This window comes from Nothoprocta perdicaria, unplaced genomic scaffold (assembly GCF_003342845.1).
Source record: "Nothoprocta perdicaria isolate Ctin4 unplaced genomic scaffold, notPer1 scaffold_20, whole genome shotgun sequence".
Lineage (NCBI taxonomy): Eukaryota > Metazoa > Chordata > Aves > Tinamiformes > Tinamidae > Nothoprocta > Nothoprocta perdicaria.
Window position 1 is genome coordinate 4,163,994 of NW_020455205.1, and position 21,668 is coordinate 4,185,661.

Genomic DNA, 21,668 nt, shown 5'->3' on the forward strand with positions numbered 1-21,668 from the left:
AAAAAAAAACAAAGCTAGCTCCCCTTAACCTACAGCTTTAAAGGATTAAAGCCGGTTTATCAGCTGTAAAACAAGTCCTTGTGAAGCCAAGTACTGCCACCAAGTGGTGGTCACTTTCTCTATGCAACTGATTTTTTTTCCCCACCTGTGAAGGCCGCAGAACTGGAAATATTCCTCCTGCCTCCCAAGGAGGACAGGCTCATGGTGTGTTAAGAGAAATACTTAAAATGAGTCAATCCAAGCAAAACTGCTGAGTTTTCATGTGCAAATCTGAAACTGCCTTTCAATTTAAAACTGATTCGTCCTACAGTAAGTGAAGAGCATCTTCCATCACATGCACACATACAGAAGCAAGCTGATTTCAGCAACTTGGCACCATCTCTGGCCACTATGCAAGTTCACCATCTGTAGAAAACATAGCATTACTCAAGTGTTATTCTCACAGTAAACACAAACTTCAGAGAAAGCCAAATTCAGTAACTGGAGCAAAAATCTTTAAGGTTACAAACATGCAGCTTTTTATTTAAATGGTATGAGCTTGTTCACATTTATACTGTGTTAGTATGTAAACATCCTAACCTACTGGGAAGCATTTTCAGAAATCAAGTTCATCTGACTGTTTGACAAGAGTATTTCTCAAATGCATCCAACTTCACTGTTCATTATCTGCATTAGTTAGTCCTGAAGTGTCAGTACCAAAGATCAGAGAGGAAGAGAACGTGTGTGACAACAACATGATGCAACGTAATGGATTTACAGGGCAATTTCCTTGAAGGCATTAAAAACAGTTCAACTCATTTTTATTGAAATGTATCCTGGAACAACAGGCAGACCAACTCTCACCATCCTTTATTACAGATACATACTTCCTATGATCAAGGGTTAAAGTTTGCAAAGTTTTTTTTTTTTTTTTTTTTTTTTTTTTTTTTTTTAAAAGTTTTTCCTAGCACTGTTGTTTACTATCTTATATCCTTTTAGTTTAGTTCTGGCCCTTTAAGGGACCAAAAAAAAAAAAAAAATCAGTCAACTTGTAGTTATCTTTTCAAGTAAAAATTTTTACTGCTGAAGTGTATTTCATAAAAGACCTTTACAACTCTATACATAGCCAGATGTACAGACAAAACTCATATTCCAGCATCATAGGATACAGTCACTCCTCTAGTAATTGTTAAAAGAATAAAAGGCACCCATGAATGAACTGACAACAGTAAAACTCAACTTAAAGTGTTATCAGAATAAAATGAACAGCAAGAGGAAAATTGTATGAGATTCCTGCCCAAGCCAAAGAAGCACAACCAGACACACTAACAGTTATCATCCTGTGTTGCTTCAAGTTTCTGTTGAAGCTGTGGCATATTACTCACTTGCTACCTTGTCTGTGTTCAGGTGCAGCAATACTGAATACATGCTAGAATTTCCAGAAGCGCTTTGGTTTTGCCTGATTTTGCAAATACTTATAAATTTGAGTTCATTTCCTATTCCATTATAGGAAAATTCAGCACTATTTCTATAATCTATCTTGTTGCATATAAGAAAGTGTGTGATCTATGATACCACTAACCCCTGAAGTCCATTAATTGCTTTTAAGTGGTATCTTAAATGTATACACCTTTAACTGGTAATAGATCTTCGCTTCCCTAATGTCAAAATATCACACTATTTTCATTAAAAACTAGGAAAGCAAGTCATCTACCATTAAGAAAAAAACAAAACACTAATTCTTTATTCACATAAAGAATACTTCCCAAAAAACACACTTCCAGTCATTCAGAATTTTGTTCTTACCGAAGAGTTTAAGTAACACATTGGAGCAAATCACTGAATTGCAGTTCCAACTAGCACATGAAGTGACAACCGCTTACACCAAGGGAGGAGACCAGGCACAGCAGGAGTTTCAAAGATGCTCCAGTCACTAGGCTCGAGAGGAGGCAGAAGCCTAGAGGCAGTTGGCAGGTGCAGCTTGTTCCACACAGATTCACTTTCTGTGTATATGAGTATGATATCAAGTGCTTTATAAAAGCTTTTCTATCTTTGTCTCGGTTATGAGGTTTTTATGTTGAGAAGATTATTTATCAAGTTCCTTGTTCATTTTTCCTTATACCTCTACTTATCCCTGCTACCCTTCTCTAAACCTTCTCCAGCTCTGCTGTGTTGAGTCATAGGACTAGATCACAACTGAAGAGGCAACACACTGCAATGCACCTATGGTATACCATAAATGTATATAGTCAGATAGTTGTTTTCTACTTTGTTCTCTCTTTTTTTTTTTTTTGACTTCATAATGCATAATGTCTTTTAGATGATTTATTGACTATTCAAGCTGTCATTGTCACCAGACTGTGTCAGACTTCGAGATCTCCTCCAACCTCGAGATCTTCTCCAAGCAACAACACCACTAACCAAACATCACTACACTATTGCCATGAATTTTCACACATTTTTCAGCTCCCTTGCTATGTACACAAGCATGCAGGCCTTCTCCCCAGAGACTTTAAAAAAAAAAAACAACTTACTTTTACATAGCTAAGGACCAGGAAGATGAAAGGACTCTGGAGTTTCATTCAGATTTCATGCTTAAAAACACATTTACTTATATATTACAGACTTCTCAATTTTCTAGGTGCCTATATTTAAACCAGTAACTAGATACCATATAAACCAGAAGAGAGAATATAAGTTAAATACTGAAAGCTTTTGAAGGCACTGGGAACAATCTAAACCTTACTGTAAATGCAAGCCACCTCCCCAGCCATAATGCTTTTTGTTTAGAACTCAATCTTAGAGTAAGACAAATATTTCTTTTTGCAGAGTTGTATTTATTTGTATTATTTTAAACCTCTTAAGCGACACATTCGAGAAAATTTTCAAGTCAGGCTATGACATTAAATATTTCTCTACATACATATAAACATATGCACACACAAGCAATACATCTTGGCTTTTACTTATAGTTCAGAAGCCAATTCATAATCTAAGCCCTGAATCGGTTGCACATTGTTCAAAGGAATCACACTGAAAAGAGGAGCTATTTTCCATTTTCCCACCAAGTGTGCTGCTTTATTTTAATCTTGAGAGCAGTCCCTCTTCAAAAGTCTTAGCAGAACAGAGGATACAAAACAAAGCAAGTAAGGCCTACTTTAAAATGCATATGCTTTTTATGCCTTTTTTTTTAAAAAAAAATCTCTGAAGTATTTTAAGTTTACATATTAATCAGAGACTAGAATGGAAGATCAGGCCTCTGAGTGCATAGAATTTCCCTCTCATCTTTTCAAAACATCAAGTTGCCCAAAGCTGCTCTACTCAGAAATTGCCTATTAGTTAAGCAGTAAACAGGAAGTTAACAGAAAACTTGGCTTTTATTTGGTAAGGAACTTTGTGTAGACATTATAGCATCAGAACCTGTCTCCACAGGAAAGAAAGTTGGTGAACTCTGGGGCCTTATCTAAGGAAATCATGAAAGACTTGAGCTACTTTAAAACAGTTAAACTGTTGTGAAATTTGTTTCACATGATTTAACAGAATTTTAATTCCATTAGAATTAAATATTACTATATACATATAGTTCTACATATACACATTTACTTATATACATATAAAATTTATACATATTTAAATATTACAATACATTATAAAATACAGTTTATGTATATATGTTTTTATGTATAATATATATTTCTTCCAATATATATACACATTTGTTTATATATATCCTATATACACGGAATTTTAATTAATGGACATCTATTTTATAATCCAAAATCTCCCTGAAGCAAAAAATCAAGAAACCAGAAGAGAAACAAAGTCTGGGCTTAGCTAAATTCTCCATCTCAGACTAGCTCCTGCCATGGGAAGGCTTATAACACCCAGGCTCTATACCCCTTGTGAACTATCAGTAAGCTTCCTTATGCTCAGTTTTTAAAATACTTCCCCAAAAGAGTTCCTGAGGACAGGAAAAAAAGTAAAATTTCATTAACAACAACACAAAACTATTCTGATAGCTAGTCAAGTTTCTCAAACACCTGTTTGGTATGAAAATTCAATTTAACACACCACTCTGACAATGCAACAAACTATTTTCTGTACCTTCAAACCAGGTGGATAACATGCAGAAAAAGAAGTTAATTTGTAGTCTTCCCTAATTTTGGTTCTCAACAGCCAAACAGAAGCCATGATAACTTCTTGACTACAAGAATTTATGGAGCAAAAGCATCAGTTGTCAAGATAATTTTACATGTGTTTAAATAGATTTGTGGTGATTCTTTTGTCTTATCTTTTGTTAGCCTCTCCTCTGTCTACAAATAGAGCACTCAAAACACAACTTTCATTAAAATTCTTTTTTTCCCCTCACTGATCACTTTTTTGTTTTTTATACACTCGGAGCAGCGCTCAGCAGTATGTGCTATTAAATCCAAGGAATCTGGTAAAAACATTTGCACTCACCTTAGTTTCACTTGCATCAAGTTGCGAGATCCGCTTCCACATTAACACAAACCTGCAAAAGAAAACAAAGACTTACTGTACAATTACCACTGTTTTCTGCTTGTTCTCTCGAATATTCAATGAGAAAAGCAAAGCAGGAAGGTGAGAAATCCCTAAGATGCATCCTATCGATTCCATCTCAATTTGGAAACACCAAAACCACTGTCAAGTGCAGATGCAGTTTTCAAATAATACATATATTGGTGTTTTAATTTTAAAAAGTATAAAACAAACCATATCAAAGTGGGCAGAACAGGAAAGAGTTGTGTAGAAAGATTTTTTTCTGTTTTCTGAACTGTCCTGGCAAAAAGGATCAACATATCTTAAGTACTGGAGAGTTTCGAGGGTTTTAATCCTGGGCCTTACTAATTCCTCACCTTTCGGGGGCAGGGGGCAGCAGGATAAAGTGTTAATCAACATTTTTAAAGTTATCTGTCCCATTTAAAAACAGCTTATTTTGTCATCATGAAGGCTGATTAATGTCATATTTAATGATTTGCCATTTTGCTCATGGCTATTTAAAAGGACACAAACTGTTCAGAGTTTCCTAATTGGAGGCATCAGCCTATGCAACATTTGGGAGAAACTCTGAAAGCCACTGAAGCTGCAAGAAAAACGGAATGAGTTCGGGCACCTCACCTCTACAGAATTTATGTAGTTCCCGTGAAGATAAAACAACCAGAATATAACTTTGCAGAACAAGCTATTTATATCTAGACTAAATTCATGTACCCATCACCAAAGTTAACCCTGAAAGAGATTATCTGTCCTCATGTATGGCCTAAGACCTCCTGTCTCCCTTTGTGGGCAAATTGAACTTGTCTGATTCTGAGTTTCCCGGTCAACTCCAAGCCACCTGCCCATATTTCAAAGGCAGAGCATTACTGAGGTCAGCCCTTTCAGAAAGATCTCGCCAGACAACATGCAGCAGCAAAAGTCAAGTCTCCAGCCCTAACTCGCTCCTCCTTGTCTCCAGGATCCCTTCCCGATTATCACATTAAACTGCAACCTTTATATCTCAACACTACACAAAAGGTACATTTACTTCTCAAATCAGATTACTTCTATCCCCAAATTAACATGCTTTAGACAGGTTTAAAAGTTGTTTATATGTCCTGAGATAGAAAGTTATTTACAAACAGTAGTGGACCCCTACCATACATAACAGAAGACAAATGATTAGTTTAAAAAACACACAGAAACACAGTCTGCATGTATGAAGAGCCAAAATGTCCTTCAAAAATGCTTAAGAAGGCCTATTTAGGTCGTTACCAAACACTAACAGTCCTAACAAACAGCATTAAACAGATGCCTTCCTAAACTCATGCACTTCGGCTACATAGTCAGCCCCAACCTAACCTTTACCTCAATGAAAGTAAGAACTACACCAGTGACTTGGTGTCCTCGTCGGATACTCATAAGACTGCTCTGACAACCCTCACATCTTCTCTACGTTATTATTAACTAAATACCAGGAATAACTATTCTTAACATGGATATCCATGTTTCTGATTCAAGCACAGAGAGAACTTTCGCATGAGACAGAGCTCAGACTCCCACTATCATGATACTTGAGGCTCTTGCACCATCACTATTCACTAACAGCCTTTTTCCACAGCTGAACAAAACTTTTCATCAGGCAAGACAAGACCAAGCTGCAAGGATCACCTCTGAGGCTTGGCCCCTACATAAAATGAGAAGCCTTATCCTACCTGCAGGGTACGCACTCTTATAGTCATTAAATGCATCCTTTGGGGAAAACTCAAAAGCAAACACGCTTTGCTTAGCATAGAGCTCAGAGAGCACTTTTGGGGGATAAATGAGTCAATGCTACACCTTCATACAACACACGAGAAAGGGCAAAGCAAGCCAAAGAAGTTCTCCAGGCTGTACACTATAACAAAATCACAAATAGAAAAACATTCAGCCATATGTGCAATCCAAGCCAGAGAAAGAGACAGAAGAAAAAACAGTGAGATTCTTACAGTGCTCATCTGAGGCTTTATATTAGAATACAAGGGCTCTAAAACAAGCATTAGAGATGACTGCACATAACCACTCACTCTACAGAGAGTATAAAAATAATTGTGTTCAAATGTGTGTTTCACCCCAAGCAGCCTGCCCAGCTACTCCCCTCATAAGGCTTGGGGGTCATCAGAGCTGTAAATGTTTGGGTTTTTTTCCCCTCCACTTCCTGCCATTTGGTTATTAATGTCTTCTTCAGCATAATCAAAAATCTGCTCGAAGTATTTCAGAAATACCTACGAAAACACCGTCCTCTCTGCAGAAAAAGTTTTAAACGTTACAATGTAAAGGTGTAAACTGATTAAATATAAAACTTGCAGTAATCCTGACAGTTTTGATGGCTCTATGTACTATTTCGTGCCTTTATTTGAACAATGGGGAAACTGTTTCCAGCAACAACTGACACTTCTGTGTCTGTTTAGGAAAAAACACTTAACTAACCACCAGCTTTTCCAGGAAAAATTGCAGTTGGGAATACAATTCAGGGAATTTTCGAATAGCTAACAGGTATAATGCAATACAAAACTAGCTTTTGCCACTATGCTATGGTTGGTTTTGCTTATGGGGAAAGGAGGGAAAACAAAGGCTTCTTCTAACAAGAACTGGTTTTGTTAGTGTAAGTCCTGGCTAAACACCCCGCTATGTGGTAAATTTAAGGGTGGAGAGAAGAGCAGGATGAAGAGTCTTCCTAATATCTGATGTGCCTCTGGAACTCTTCCAAAATTCCTCCAAAAAGTCTATTGCAAGAAGTGCAGAAGTCCCAGCTAAATGGTACCCACAACTTGATGAAAAATAACATAATTCTCAAAGAGGATTTAAGAGACAGAGAACAGCTGAGACGAGCCTCCTCTGAACAGGCTAACAGGGCTGAATAGCTCTTTGAATGCGACCCCAGATTGCCATTTTCCCAACAAGTAGACAAAAACGACCAGTTCTGTACAAAATGTACAGTTTCTTGCTCTGTTTGCACAAGAAGCTTCGAGGCTCTGATTCCTACATAAAAAGTCCAAAAACAACGTAATCTAAATTCAGCACCCACAAAAACCCAGAGCTAACATTCAATTATAAATTTAAATAATTCAAATTTTTACAAGAGACTTTCTTTAAATCACAGTATTATTTAAGATTTTGCAAAACAGCTCTTAAACTAAAGTTGGAATAGCACAGAAAAAGTCAACTGAATTAAATGTCATTATCTTTTTTTTGAAATTAAATTTTCCAAGGAAAATAACAGTTAACATTCTTGCAATAGTTACTAAAAAAGGACAAACACAAGTATCCTATTGAAATCTGAAATATCCAGAAATCAAATTAAGCAAATGAATAATTCCTAGCAACATAAAGCAACAGCGTTTTTTCTTAGACATGATTCTGACTTCAAAGAAATCTTCAATGAGTTAAAGGGTACAAGAGCAAAAAGGACTCTTAAAAAAGCATGTAAGTGTAGAAAAGAAAAAGACACCTCCTGAATGCAGAATCTCCTGCTGGATTTCTGGGTCACATGAAAATGGTTCAAAGAAGTTACAGTTCTTTCCTTATCTCTACATCAAGGTACCAAGCACATGCACAGTTCCCAAAGCTGTAATAGGGCTTTCCTGGGGAAGTGTTTCAATATCTCATTTCTCTACTCGAAGAAAGTTTTGCTTTTTGACAACAACCCATACAGGGTGGTGAGGACTTCAAGGAAACACCTGATAGTTTAGGAAATGAACAGAACTGATCATAACCAGACTGTGAAGCTGTTTCAGTCCAGAAGCTGTTTCAGTTCAAACAAGTAGACTGCAAGTCCATGCGTGCAACTTTAACAGGAGTATCATAGTATCCCCAAATAGGAGCAAGGGAAAGAAAAAAAAAAAAATAGGCCGAGTAATTCCAGCAGAGAATAAAGAGCTTATGTTAAGTCACATGACTATTTCAAGAAAAAAGCACAAATTGAAAAAACAATATAGCAATCAGATGAAATATATTCTAGATAGACTGGGATATGGACTAACATAACACTTACTAAAATGGTTTTCGCCTCTCCCTCTAAACAGAGAAAATGTCAACAGTTCCTGAAGAGAATGAAGGGGAAACGAAATATAAAATATTCAAAAGCTTTTTAGCTTTGGGTACATATTGCCCACTGAGCAAGCATATAACAACAAACATACCAAGAAAAGTTGTCATAGAAGTCTGAAACTGAAGTATCAGACGAAAGAAGGATTTAAAAAAAATCAGAACATCAAATGCTACAGGCAAAATGTATTAATGCATTGATTTTAAAGGTTATTTAATCAATGCATTTCTCTCCCAAAGTTAGATTTTCTGTAGCAATCTATATGCTTTTGATATTTAATAAGTTTACAATCCATCAATATCTGACCAAATAAAATGGCATCTGCTATAACAAGAATCATCATTACAAAGCAATAAGCTGCAAAGAAATAACTCGCCTTTTTACTATATCAATCCTGTATGGGTTTTAAGCTACAAGTCAGCAAACCACTTGCACAAACATTCACCTGGACAGCTTTCAGTCATCCTTCAACCTATTTATTCTGACCACATGAACTAGCTCTCAGTCTCCCGTATTTACATACCTTAAAGATAACAGCTTTTCTCAAGCAGGAGAAGCTTGCTAACGCACAACATGACATCATCTATCCATTTCAATCCAAACAAATGCCACTATACATAACCTTGGCATCATCCCCGACACAGAACGCTCCCTTTCACTACGGTGTCAGCAAAATCCCGTCAATACCTTATTCTGTGCAATCCTGCTTCCATGTCAGCTATGAAAGCCCTGCTCATCCAGTCCGAATTACTGTATATTCCTTTGCAGGCATCTAGAGATCTTGCCCACTTCAAGTGGATTGGACATGGGTCCCCAGGCAGTTCTAGGCCGAGGCTGCATATTCAGCTCCACAGCTGAACCTGAGCAGTCAAAGATCCAAATGGGAAAGCTTCTCCGCTGAAGTGCTCTTCTAAGAAACAAATTGCCTTAACTTGAAAACATGTATTTTGTGTCCCCTACCCTTTAGTAGATTTTAGAAAGATCTGAGCCAGCAGTTTCCATTTGCTCATTTTCAGAAAATACCCCATTCTACTCCACCGTTTGCTTTTGTAGTATTAAACTACATAACAGTAAGCAATAGATTTTTATACTCCGTCATCTACTTCCTTCCACAAAGTTCAGGGTATTTTGATAAAAGAATATGATGGAAACAAAGCTAAGCAGAGCTGTCAAAAAAGGTTCAAGATAAGACTGTGTACAAAGCAATGTATCCCCTTCTGAGCATCACAAAGCAACATCTTCCATTTAGTCCATTTTTTCCATACCAGGCATTTTTTCAGAATCTCAAAATTTGCATTTTGTATTTGGCACACATCCGTAAGACACAGTAAACCAGGCAAGACTTTACTTAAATCAGTCAGAAGACAGTTTTCTACAAAATATTCTAAATTATGTAAAATAAAGTGCAGTACTTAAGAAATACTTAAGGATAGCTACATTTTAAACATTAAGCAGATATGTGTGCATATATATATTTTTTTTTTTCTCCAATCAACTGTCATCTTAATTCAGGAGCCAATGGTAAAAATCATGTTACGTGCATCCCTTAACAGGGAAGGGTAACCCGGCCCCACCACTACTGAGAGAGTCAAGTGGCCACAGTTGGGAATCCTGCAGGAAGCTTTGCAAGAAACCAAAAGAAAAGCAGAAAAAAGGGCATTTGCGGCGAGGACTCGCTGTGTCAGGCCCATGCCCAGGGCTCTGAGGAAGAGGGCACAAAGTACTCCCAGTCTACACCTGCAGCCACATCTGCCCCCTGCGCAAACCTGGGGCACACACGCAAACGCATCCATTCAGCTTCACATGTTCACCCTTCCTGCCTCCCTTTCCTTATGTATTGCTTCTCCATTACGATACCTTTGAAACCCTTCAGCATTACTACACTCTCCCTAAAGGAATTTACACTAAAAAGTTTACTCTGCAATGCATATATTAATGTCCTTATCAGGAAAGGAAATACATTTATGCAGACAGTTACAGAGATCCAGCTGAGACTTCAAGCCTTATTTTTAAATCCTGAAGCAGGATTTAAGGAGGAGTTATCTTAAAATTATATACAGATACATCAACAAAAGACATATAAATTTCTTAGGAAACAAAAGCTTTGTTTATTAAAAATAGGAGCTTAATTTTTCAAGACCCGATTAACTTCAACAGATACCCAATACTTCTCGAAATAGCTTCAGACTTTTTTTTTTTTTTTTGGAACATGACGGAAGAAATATTATTACTTCGCATTGTCACTGTCATTTCTGCAGGCTGTTTTATAAGGCAAAGTTTGACAATATACCTTATATCCATTAAATCTGAATTATTGTGTTTTGCAGGGAAGCATGATTAGATGCTTCACAATAGTGATTTTTTTTTAATAAATAGATTAATACTCAAACAAAAAAACCTAATAAGATCCATTAATACATAAATAGATTTAAATTTCTATTGCTATTAAGGAGACTTCCCCAAAAGCAAGGTCTCACCCAACATTTCTAACAGCAGACGAAAAGAGCACATTAAGAATCGAGCCATGTTGTTTCTGCAGCGACAATCATTCCTGGTAGCCATTTTCTCCTCAGCTTAACACTGTTCCAACGCCAACAGCTCTTCCTGCAATCTCCGTTTAAACCCAGAGGCGGCAAACTGCTCAACACTTCCCTAACTGCACACTCCAAGAGAGCTCTTTTTACACAGTCTTCTTTAGCCGAACATACCTATCTAGTGGTATTCGCTGTTGCTCTGCTCTCCTGGCTTTCAGTTTACACAAATGAACTTAGTCACTTTTTTCTTTTTTTTCCTCCCTCTTTCCCCAGCGTTCCATTCTGGAGATAAGCTGTGAGCAGAAGGGAAGGGCAGCAGCGTGGGAACTAGTTCGGCTTCCAGAGCAGGGCCTGGGCACCGGGTGCGCAGCAGGCCTCCCTCCCGGCTCCTTACAGTAAGGAGGCAGCCACCAAACGCCCCAGCTCAGGCCACAGATCGCAAAAACCAAAGCAGTGCTGTAGTTAGACAATTTCTCACTAGATTCACATCGTATTTTCTGTATTTGGAAATTTGATTTAATACAAAAATAGCACACACAGCTTCACCCTCCTCCTTTTTTTTTTTATTCTTATATAAGCAACAGCAACTTAAACACTTTCCTGTTTTTCTTAAGACTGGAGTGCACCGCAGTTCTTTCAAAAGGGTGAGTCTAAAATCCTGCATCTCAAAATTAGTGATAAATGGCACATTTCACACATTCCCCCCCCCTTCCCCCCACCCCCCCTTAAAGAGAACACTTTCTTAATTAGGACAATTTGAAAGAAAATAATGAGAAGGAGACTAGCAAGCACCAGCAAGCAAGTGAAATAGATATTTGACTCATAAAAGCAATACAAGAACAGATTAATCTGGTATTTCTAAAAGTCTACAACCGGAATTCAGCATCAGAGCCTTTACAAAACAGGATCCTTAGTCCAAACTCAGTTCCTCACAAGTCTGTTCTAGTTGAATGGGTAGCTGTGCTGGATCACGAGCTCAAACGCCTGCTGTCATCTGTCTAGATAGCATTTCTGACACTTCCCTTAGCCCATAACAGGGAAAGGAATCTCATACTCATAGCCTCAAAGGAAGTGCATTTTCTATTCATGTGAACATGTGAAATACAATAAAATTTTTCCAAAGACTTCTCACAATCTTGGAAGTTTTATAGAAATATCTTTAAAATTATCGTTATAAACTATCACAGCTACCAAATATTCCATATGTCGGATTCCACTTCAGATTAAAACGGAGGTAGGTTTATGTTGACGTGTGAGCTGGTATGGATGACGGAGACTTGTTCCATCCCTAAGATGGGAACAGGACAGACAGACAACAGGATAGACATTCTAGAGCATAAGCATCTCTGAACAGCAAGCCAACTGCAGCAGAGCCTGCATATCAGAAGAGCAAGGTGCCACTGCAATGAGTGTTCCAGCACAGAGCAAACAACCATCTAAAATTATCATCTAATGAATAAAATTTAGTATTGCTTTAACACCGCTGTTGCAATAGTTTTACTCAAATGAAATATACATGTAAGTTTTTGTAGTAGTTGAGTTAGGACTCAACTACTACTTATCAGATTTGAAGAGGAGCTACAAAATTCTTTGCTTTCCTCTCACCCCAACTTTGTACATGTAGGTTAGAGTAGGCTGTCAGCTCTGGCACCTTAATACACATTGAAGATGTTTAAAATAAGCAAAAATCTACTCCCCAATGAGATCCTAAATGTTCATTAAGCTTTAGCAATGCAATACCATTATGCGCTTATTTCTAATATCTTTATGCTAGAGAGCTACACTTGATATTTCTTTCTTTTATAAAAACAACCAAAGTGTCTTCAAACACCTGCTTGAAATGTAACCAGAAAATACTAGTTACAGTTTCTAAAGCTCCATCTAGGCCACAGTTGTCCAGCACCAAAGCTGTTCATCAACTCCAATATAACATTCATGTTTAATTGCCAAACTCCTATTCACAGTCCTTGTTTTTAGAAGTGCTATTAACACTTTCATTTATTTCATCCTCATATGTGACTGCTTCCCACAGTTTAATTTCCTAGTGGTTTGTCGCACTACTAAGCTTTTACTCAAAAATTGTTCTATGACAAACATTTTGCTATGAAACAGATCTACTGCAAGGTCTCCCTAGCCAAATTTTGCAGTACCTTAAGGTCTGTGATTAACACTGTGATTAATAAAACTTGGAGGAGTGTCTACATGAAATTACAGGAAAATACAGCAGTCCTAGGGAGCCTTCGGTGCAAGATTAGGGCTTCAGTAATCCCCCCTGAGCAGCTGCATCCTCTAAATATTTGTGAATTCTGTTCTGCTACTCATTTGCTTTTGCGTCGTCACTTCAACAAAAGTATTATATCTTTGGTTCCTTTACTTACTTTAAATCTCCTTTCCCCCCCCCCCCCCCACCACATGATAGGCAACAGATAAATTTGCTCCTTGCAATTTGCAAGTATGTTTTAGTATTCAAAGATCCAGAGCTGTGCACAGGCTTTCAAGTATAAGCATGCTGTGTACTATACAGACTTATCTCCCTTCACTTGCAGGCTTACAGTAAACTCTGCTCTTTCTGCCATCTTGCCACCTGTGCAAATATGCCTCTTTCGGTCTAGTTTCCACAAGCTATATATAATGATACATAACCAGTAAAGCAAAGCAGGACATGCATATTCCAACACACGCAGGCAAGGATCACAGCCTAGCTGCCGTGTCATGTGCTGCATTATCTTTCCTGCTATGTAGTGAGCACATGATCACCTGATTCCCACCTTCCTATATATTCCTTTCTGCTCAGGCAACAGGCTTTCTACTCTTACAAAATATTGATCTTATGACAACGCCATTGACTTTCCCATCATGTGATGAATTATGGCACTAGATGACTCTGGTTACAGAGAACATTCTCTGACATTCTCACCAAGGGGCTGTAAGACTCTCAGAAGAGAGGACAGTGAGAAACAAGTGACATTAGCAATCCTCACATGCACATACCAGTCCACAGGCTGTAGGTTAGACATCTAATCACTTGGGAAACTTAATATGTGCTTGTCAGAGCGCTGGCATCTGATTTTAAGTGCAGTGACTTAAACTGAACTTAGAACTTCAAAATCATTTACCAAGCAACACTTCAAAAATAACTAAGCATATTTCATATACTCTATATTAGATTACACAGAGCACAGAAGAACCGAATCTATATTAGCTCAGGTTGTATAAAACCAAAGATGGGAAGTAAAGACCATCTGGCACAAGTTGCTCCTATAATGACTCAACTTCAGAACACAGACATGAAAGCCAGGTTTTGAGGCAAAGAAACATTCATGTTTCACACTCTCTCCGGTCGAGTAAATGGTTTAAACATATTTGTGCTAAGCGGTCTGAACTTTGGATGCTCTTGAAACTAATGAAAGTGGATCCTGTAGATTAAAGAAAACAAAAGTCTTGACCATTCAGTTAAAAAAAAAGATAATAATTGCTGAATATTTACAGAATATTTCAGAAAAAGAGAAATTCTTCTGGTTTAAATATATTAATTACAAGAGACAGAGACAGGCTTTCTCCAAAGTTCACAGACAACAAATGGAAGCGTATTTACCAAAGCAGAATTAACTCACTTTATTTAGTCAATTTTTAGAATTAAGTAATGGAATGAAGATCTAGTCTCCTAAACATTATCGAAGTGTACAGAGCACTACCACGAATTTTTTTAAAAAAAAAAAAAGAAACAAAAAAAAAACCCAAAAACAACAACAAAAATCCTACTTTTTCTTAGACAGGTTTCCAAAGAAGAAAGTAAATAGAAAATCAAGAGTGTAACAGTAAGCAATAAGCAACTTCTCCATAACTTGATTTAAAGATAGTCTAAAAATTATCACATTTTAATACATTTTTTAAAAAGTTCCTGGTAATTTACAATATTTAGAGAAAAACAATTTGATATATGTGACTTTTTAATTCTTTATGAACTACAACTGTCAAAACACTCAAATTTGCATTGAAGACTATAAAGTAGAAGTGACAGGCCTTTTTTTACTACTTACTTTTTACTACTTTATTAGAAACAGGTGAGAAATTTGCATTAAAAATACTGATGACGATTTCATGCTTCACAGAAGCACTTGTTGACTGTAGCATCATGCAGCTTTTGTTTTAAATTTTTGAGTGCTAAGACCTCCTTTAAGACCACTAAGGAAGGCTAATGAATCAGTAGTGACCAAAAGGAAAGACAAAGACAGCATTAAACACATAATAAACCTTTCTTTTTCCTTCAGTAAGCTAGGTGAAAGGGGTATTGCGGGTGATGCCTTAAAAGGCACATTTTCTTTCACATTTTGAACAAAATCGATCCAGGCCCATTCCATTACTAATTTGGGAGAAGACTTTGCCTTACCAGGATCACAGAAAAACAACCATCACCACCAAAAAAAACCCAAACCACACAGAGGTGATACATTCTTGCATAGAAAGTAGCACGGTGTAAACCCATCCCTCAAATTCCCCGACACTGTTAAGACTCCTGAGCGGACTATAAAACCTAGATGTTTGATTTTGCTAAAAGTTAATACATTCCTCTTGATATAGCCTTAATTTCGAACTACATATCTCGTTCCACAAGATTCATATGAGTTTGGTGCACGTCAGCAAAGGAAAGTGATCTTTAATCAGACAAGTGTACACTGGAGCTTTCTGCCATCAGCAGAGAAACGAGGATCGTAACAACCCTACCCCTAAGCCTCCCCATCTGGAAGGCTTTGCAGAGTGGGAGCTTGCAGCTCACAGACACACAGCACCCAACACCAGCGAGCACCTTATTTCAAAGCACTAAGGAAAGGCCTGTGACAATTCCTGCTGAAGTAGCTGATCAACAAGCCTACCACTTATCATCACATCCTTTGCCGCTCCATTCCTGAAAACATTCAAGGCTTTAAAAGGACACAAGGAGAAAGAAAAAAGACAGTCACTATCCCCAAGCACTTGCGATCTAACAAACCAGACCAAACCAATCTTTGGAGGTGTCTCCAAAAAAATAATGGAGGAAGAACATAAAACAAGCACTAAGTTAGCTAAGCAAAAATGACTGTAGATACAGATTTACACACCACAACCCCCCCTTCCATTTCAGTTTTGTCAGCACTGCAGTTCAGTTTGTTGTTTTATACACCCAGACTCTAGCCTCTCTAGCCTCTCCCACTCTGCAGTTGCTCCAAAAATCCGCACCTCTTTCTTCACAGCTAACCTGGGGCAATTCATCACCACATGCCAGCAAGTTGATCTTTCTCTTTCTCTCTCTCCTTACTAAAAAGAAAACCATCATAGTGTATTTTTTTTCCTCTTTTCTCAGTTAATGGGTACTGAAGCAGGGGGGCACTGTCTAGCTACCATTTCATTTTCAGTTTCACAATAAACACTCACTTCAGTGTTCCAACATACCTTTTTTAATATATCTAACAGTGTTTATTAAGGCAACAGGTTCTCCATTTTCAAAGGGTTGCTCAAGAACAGAAAAGACAGAAATTTCACTGATCTGGGGGGAGAAAAAGCAGGAACAGTGCAGATGAGGATCAAATAGCCACTTAACTGTAGGGGAGAACCAGAAGCAGCCACCTGCAAAACTGTCCCCACGCACAGCGAAAGCGCAGACACACAGGCATGCAGTCAAGGCTTTCTCACAGGAGATGCACTGATAACAGCTCTGATATTAAAACAATAAAAGCAATAAAAAGCAACACTTGTACTGAAAAATAGTTATTTACACTGGAGCTTACCTGGCAAATGTTGTCTTCTATAAAAAATATATCTTTTTCTAAAAAAAAAAGTCAACTTACTGTAACAATGTAAAAAGTATACAAAGCTTTCAAAAAAAAAAAGTGAATGCCATTCTCCTCTCTCCCAGCATCCCCAGTCAGCTGCCAGAGGGTAACACAGGAGCCCGAGTTTCATGAAGGTTCCCAAGAGCACGCGTAACAGGACATACTTTTTGTAAACAAAAGTACAATAAACACTTAAATAACCATCAACCCTCACTTTACCAGTGCCTGCAAACTTTCAGGACCCAACTTTTACAAAGTTTGCCTTTATAAAAAGGCATAATTTTAAATCATGCCTCTCATGATTGAAAGACATAAATTTGGAAAATAAAGTTGGTATTAGATAATCAATCTTCTGATACTTTACATAGTCCCAAAGCTTCTGTTCATTCCTACAACTGACGATTAAGAAAAGCTATCATCAATAACTGCCGTGGGCATTTGCAAGGCACTTAAGTTATTTTGCATTGGTAGCGTCACTAGGAAAGCTCAGTGGAATCAGAAGAAAATAGTAGAAATACTCAGAGGATAGCTACCGTAGCAGACAAGTCCTGAACAAACAAAAAAAGACAACAAAAAAAAGTCTGCCACTCATCACCCCCACTGATAGCATCTAGACGTCAGGAGGAAAAACAGATACCCACCACTTCCTACCTCCTACCAGCAGCAGCAAGGAGCAGCATTTTGCCAAGAACCAGGCTTTAGAAGCAGACACAAGTAAGAGAGCTCTCCAAAAGCAGTCTCCCAATTCTATCACACTCCCTTGCTGGAAGGAAACCCTGAGTGTAAATCTCACCCCATTGCTGTCCCTAGGAAAGAGCCAAACTGCGAACATAGTTGGGCAAAGTACAACTTCCACAATCAAGGCATCAAAAGAATAGAAAAGTCCATGAATAGGCAAGAAAGAAGGGTTCACGCCTACTTTTCAACATTACAAAGATCACTGATGTTAAGGAATTGTTTTTTCCACTCTTAAAAATATTGAACATAAATAAAAATCAAAAAAGAGAACCACCTCAACTCATGTAAAGAGTTTGCAATTCATGTTTATAAAAGCAAACTACACAAGATATATACTCTATCTTGTGCAGTCTATGTTGTGTATATCTGTATATATACTGTTTATGTATATGCTGTATATGTAAACTTGTATGCTGTTTGGCTTGTGTTCAATTGTTATGTTCAATCAATTAGTTGTTGAAAGTTTTTTGTTTGTTTTTAGTAGGGCAAAGCGAAGAGTTGGCCCAAACACAGGGAAAATTATGATTATCTCTATTCCTGTCTTCATCTACAATCAGACAAACATATAAAACACTTGTCCTTTCAACCCATCTTCCAGTCAGCAATCTTCTTTCCCCTCTGCCATGGCATTTGAAGACTGTAATGTTATAAAGACTTAACAGAGTGTGTACGCATGTGCGTGTGTATAAATATAAATTCAAATGTTTCATGAAAGAATAACTTTTTATAAAAAGGGCAGTTGCAAATATAAAGACTTAAATTTCTGGATTTTGGTAAATCACTCAAAACAGCAAGACTTCTGCAACTTCAGAAAATTATCTTTTATTATTTTTTAAGTATGGCAAATATCTAACTATGCACAGCAAAACCAGTTACTGCACACTAAGCTTTAAATATTGTGAAGTTCAGCAGTTTGACCTTGATTCTGCTTTGAGTACAAACTTCACATCCTCTGGATTCAATTTTGAAAAATACCAAAATACTAAATACCTCACAACCAACACTCAACTACTCAATTATACCTAAGATTAAGCGCTCAGTATCAATCAATAAACATCAGCAAGATCTCTACTATTTCCAGTAGCTGGATTTAGTCACTCTTAAAGGCAGCAATTCCCTTATCAATAGAATTGCAGTTGCATCAATCTGAGTGCAAGTTCTCTATATTACCAAGTTTGAAAAGAAATATTTATTCAGTTAGTTAATACTTCATACAACAAAACCAAAAATGCATATGCAGCATTAAGCCCTTGTCTTCCGTCCTTTAACCTCACTAGCAACCTAAGGACGCTGCAACATTCTACCACCGTAACAGCTGCTGTACACACTTAAACAGTGAAAGAAGTGTTAAAACAACAACCAGATCTTCATTTTTATTTGGATAACATTATACTCACTTTTAAATTGGAAAAAAAAAATCCTTCAATAAGTCAACACTATTAAGGTATAAAAGTGCAAACAGCATTGAGTTTTGTTATCAAGAGAATTCTTATTCTCTTGATTCTTACCAAGATGAAATAGTACACTGCACTGCATGCCAGGTAACATCCTACAATTCATTCTTTATCTTTTTTTTTTTTTTTTGGAAAAATAAAACACAAGTCTACATAAAGTCATTAATTAGATGGTCTTTATTGATAAACAGCTGCAATTTGAGTATTAAATTAAATCCTATACAAGCATCATTGCTGTAGTTTCAAATCTATCTCAATTAAAAAATGACCAATACCCACAATTTCCTTGAGTAACTTAAATTCTTCCCTCAGTAGTATATGAAGGTTCTATCAACATCAAAAAAAAAAAAAAAGAAGATAAAATGTTTACTATTCAAAATAGCTTACACTTAAGTGTTCAGAAAGACTAGCAAACATTTAAAGAGTAGAAAGGCCTGTTTCAGCTTACCTCAGTGGGAATTTCTTTACACTCTGAAGTTGCAGGGACACTAGTTTCAATTGAAGGAATCACCCTTTGAGGGCTTTGCCAACTTAAATCAGTTTAAAAGTCAATTTACATGAGCACAGCTTTGTTCAGATGTAACCTATTTTTTACTGAATGATTTTTCCCATGATCTCAGAATGTACAGTGCAGTATATTAAACTTAGGAGCACAGAGGGAACCAATTCAATCTGACTTAAAATAACCGTAACATTAGAATAGCCTCCTAGGTATAAAAAGGAAAGAAGGGAGGGGGAAGGGGTCACAGAACTATATTACATTTTTTCCCTAATTTCAAATTCTCTAAGCTACTGCAAGCTGTTAAATAGTCTGAAAGTGAACGCTCTCACTTTTTCCCCCTCTCTGTTTACTCCAGAAAATATTTAAAAATGACTGGGGGGCAGAGGGAGGAAATGTATATACACTAATAGGTTCTGTTTTTTTCTTATTCAAGAAAAAAAAAATCCACTGGCAGCTCTTTAATTCAGTATCCATATTGAAATTTGGCCTGCACTGTTATTGTAAAGCAGAAGACATTGTCGCTATTGTTAAACATCCTGTTTATTCAATTGCTGATGCTCCCTTTCAATCAATTGTTGCTCTACTAAATAAGCTCCCACGGATGCTGCAGGCCATCAGTGCCTTTCCTCAGGCTAGCAGGTCACCTGCTGAGATTTCAGGACAGTGCTAATCTCTCTTAGCACTCACTCAAGAACTTTCAAGCACTCTCTCAGGCACACACCTTCTAGTGCTGTGCAATATGAAACAGCTGCTGCGCTTCACGAGACTGTAGAAAAAGCATACACAAAGGAATACACTTTTTTTCTGAACTTGGTACCACCTTTTTAATATAATAGAAAACCATGCAGATTAAGCAAAACAAAAGGCAAGTGAAGAAGAAGTTCTTTGGAGAAATTATTAACCTTTCCCCCCACTCCTCATGTGATTCCTGCTCCACAGATAACCTTTTTTTTAAAAGAAAAAACAACCAGTTTGGTTGAATGCTACATGTTGGAAGAAACACCTTTAGACATTTTTTTAAGATTGTTTACTTCAAATCTGGTTATAACTCATGTGTAACTCTGCACAATGCCCATCTGCAGTCTTACAAGACAGGTTTGCAACATCAGCTTTGATATTAAGTCAGTGTTAATAGGATCATCACACTGCACTGCTCCTCCATGCACTCTTGCTTCAACTTCTCTCCAATACGGCAATTGCTACATTCTCTCTGACCCACTAAGAGGTTCTCAAAAAAAAAGTGAATTTTGAAACCAGTCTATTTATTCTGTCATCGAATTACCTAGTAAAGGCTGGTAGAGAAGAATCTTACACAGAAGATTCATATTCATTTGTTTAAACTCTCAGACACTTCTCACCTGTGAGGAGTCCTCCATTCAGAGGTTTGCTTTAAATTTTGAATTGGAAGTTATTTCACAACTTTCTTAGTGATATAACGCATCACACATGCTTCTCAACTCAAACAAAATTCCACACTGGAATTCCAGAGATGCTTATCATCCTCTTACAGCATTTGTCCCATGTGTTAGTTCATTAATCTATACTACATGAAATGGCTTCTTCCTCTAAGTATGGTGCACATTCACTCCCATATGTGTCTCATTGTTTTCCATGACACAACCTATGTAATTGAGTATTAGTAGAAGAGGGAAAGCGTCAGAATATCCCTGCAAATGCGATTTTTGCTTAAAAAAAAATCAAACAAAAACAAACAATATCAGTGGAAATCTATTTTGGTAAATCATATTTACCACTGCCATCACAACTCGTCCATTTGTAGCCCACATTACCATGAGTTTTCTCTACACACGGAAGGTTAAATGTAAGCCATCTGAAGAAAGAAAAGTTCCAGGGTTTTAAACATGAAAATGCAGCTAACGGGGTTTAGAACATGAAGCTGCAGTAACCAAGAGCGCCACAAACTTTGCAGGCGCCGCGCCCCGAGGCGGAGGGGAGCCCAAGGACACAACTCGCACCTGAGCTCGCAACTTCTCCGGGCTGCCGCTCGTGCCCGCGGCCCGGGGCGCCGCCGCGCGCGGCACCAGCGCCGGCAGCCCGGCCGCAACC

General features: G+C 37.5%; 1 protein-coding gene across 4 annotated transcripts in view; it reads right to left on the reverse strand.

Moving 5' to 3' along the window:
• The window catches only part of ZNF644 (zinc finger protein 644), a 43,138-nt gene that overhangs the window by 20,735 nt on the left and 735 nt on the right, over nucleotides 1–21,668 (reverse strand). For 2 of the 4 annotated variants that reach the window (XM_026037874.1, XM_026037877.1), the window contains one exon: nucleotides 4,441–4,492. In XM_026037874.1, coding sequence (XP_025893659.1) covers nucleotides 4,441–4,457 — 17 coding nt within the window. In that variant the 5' untranslated portion in view covers nucleotides 4,458–4,492. Of the gene's footprint in view, nucleotides 1–4,440; nucleotides 4,496–21,668 lie in introns of those variants that run through there. The other 2 variants (XM_026037875.1, XM_026037876.1) reach the window with 1 other exon arrangement.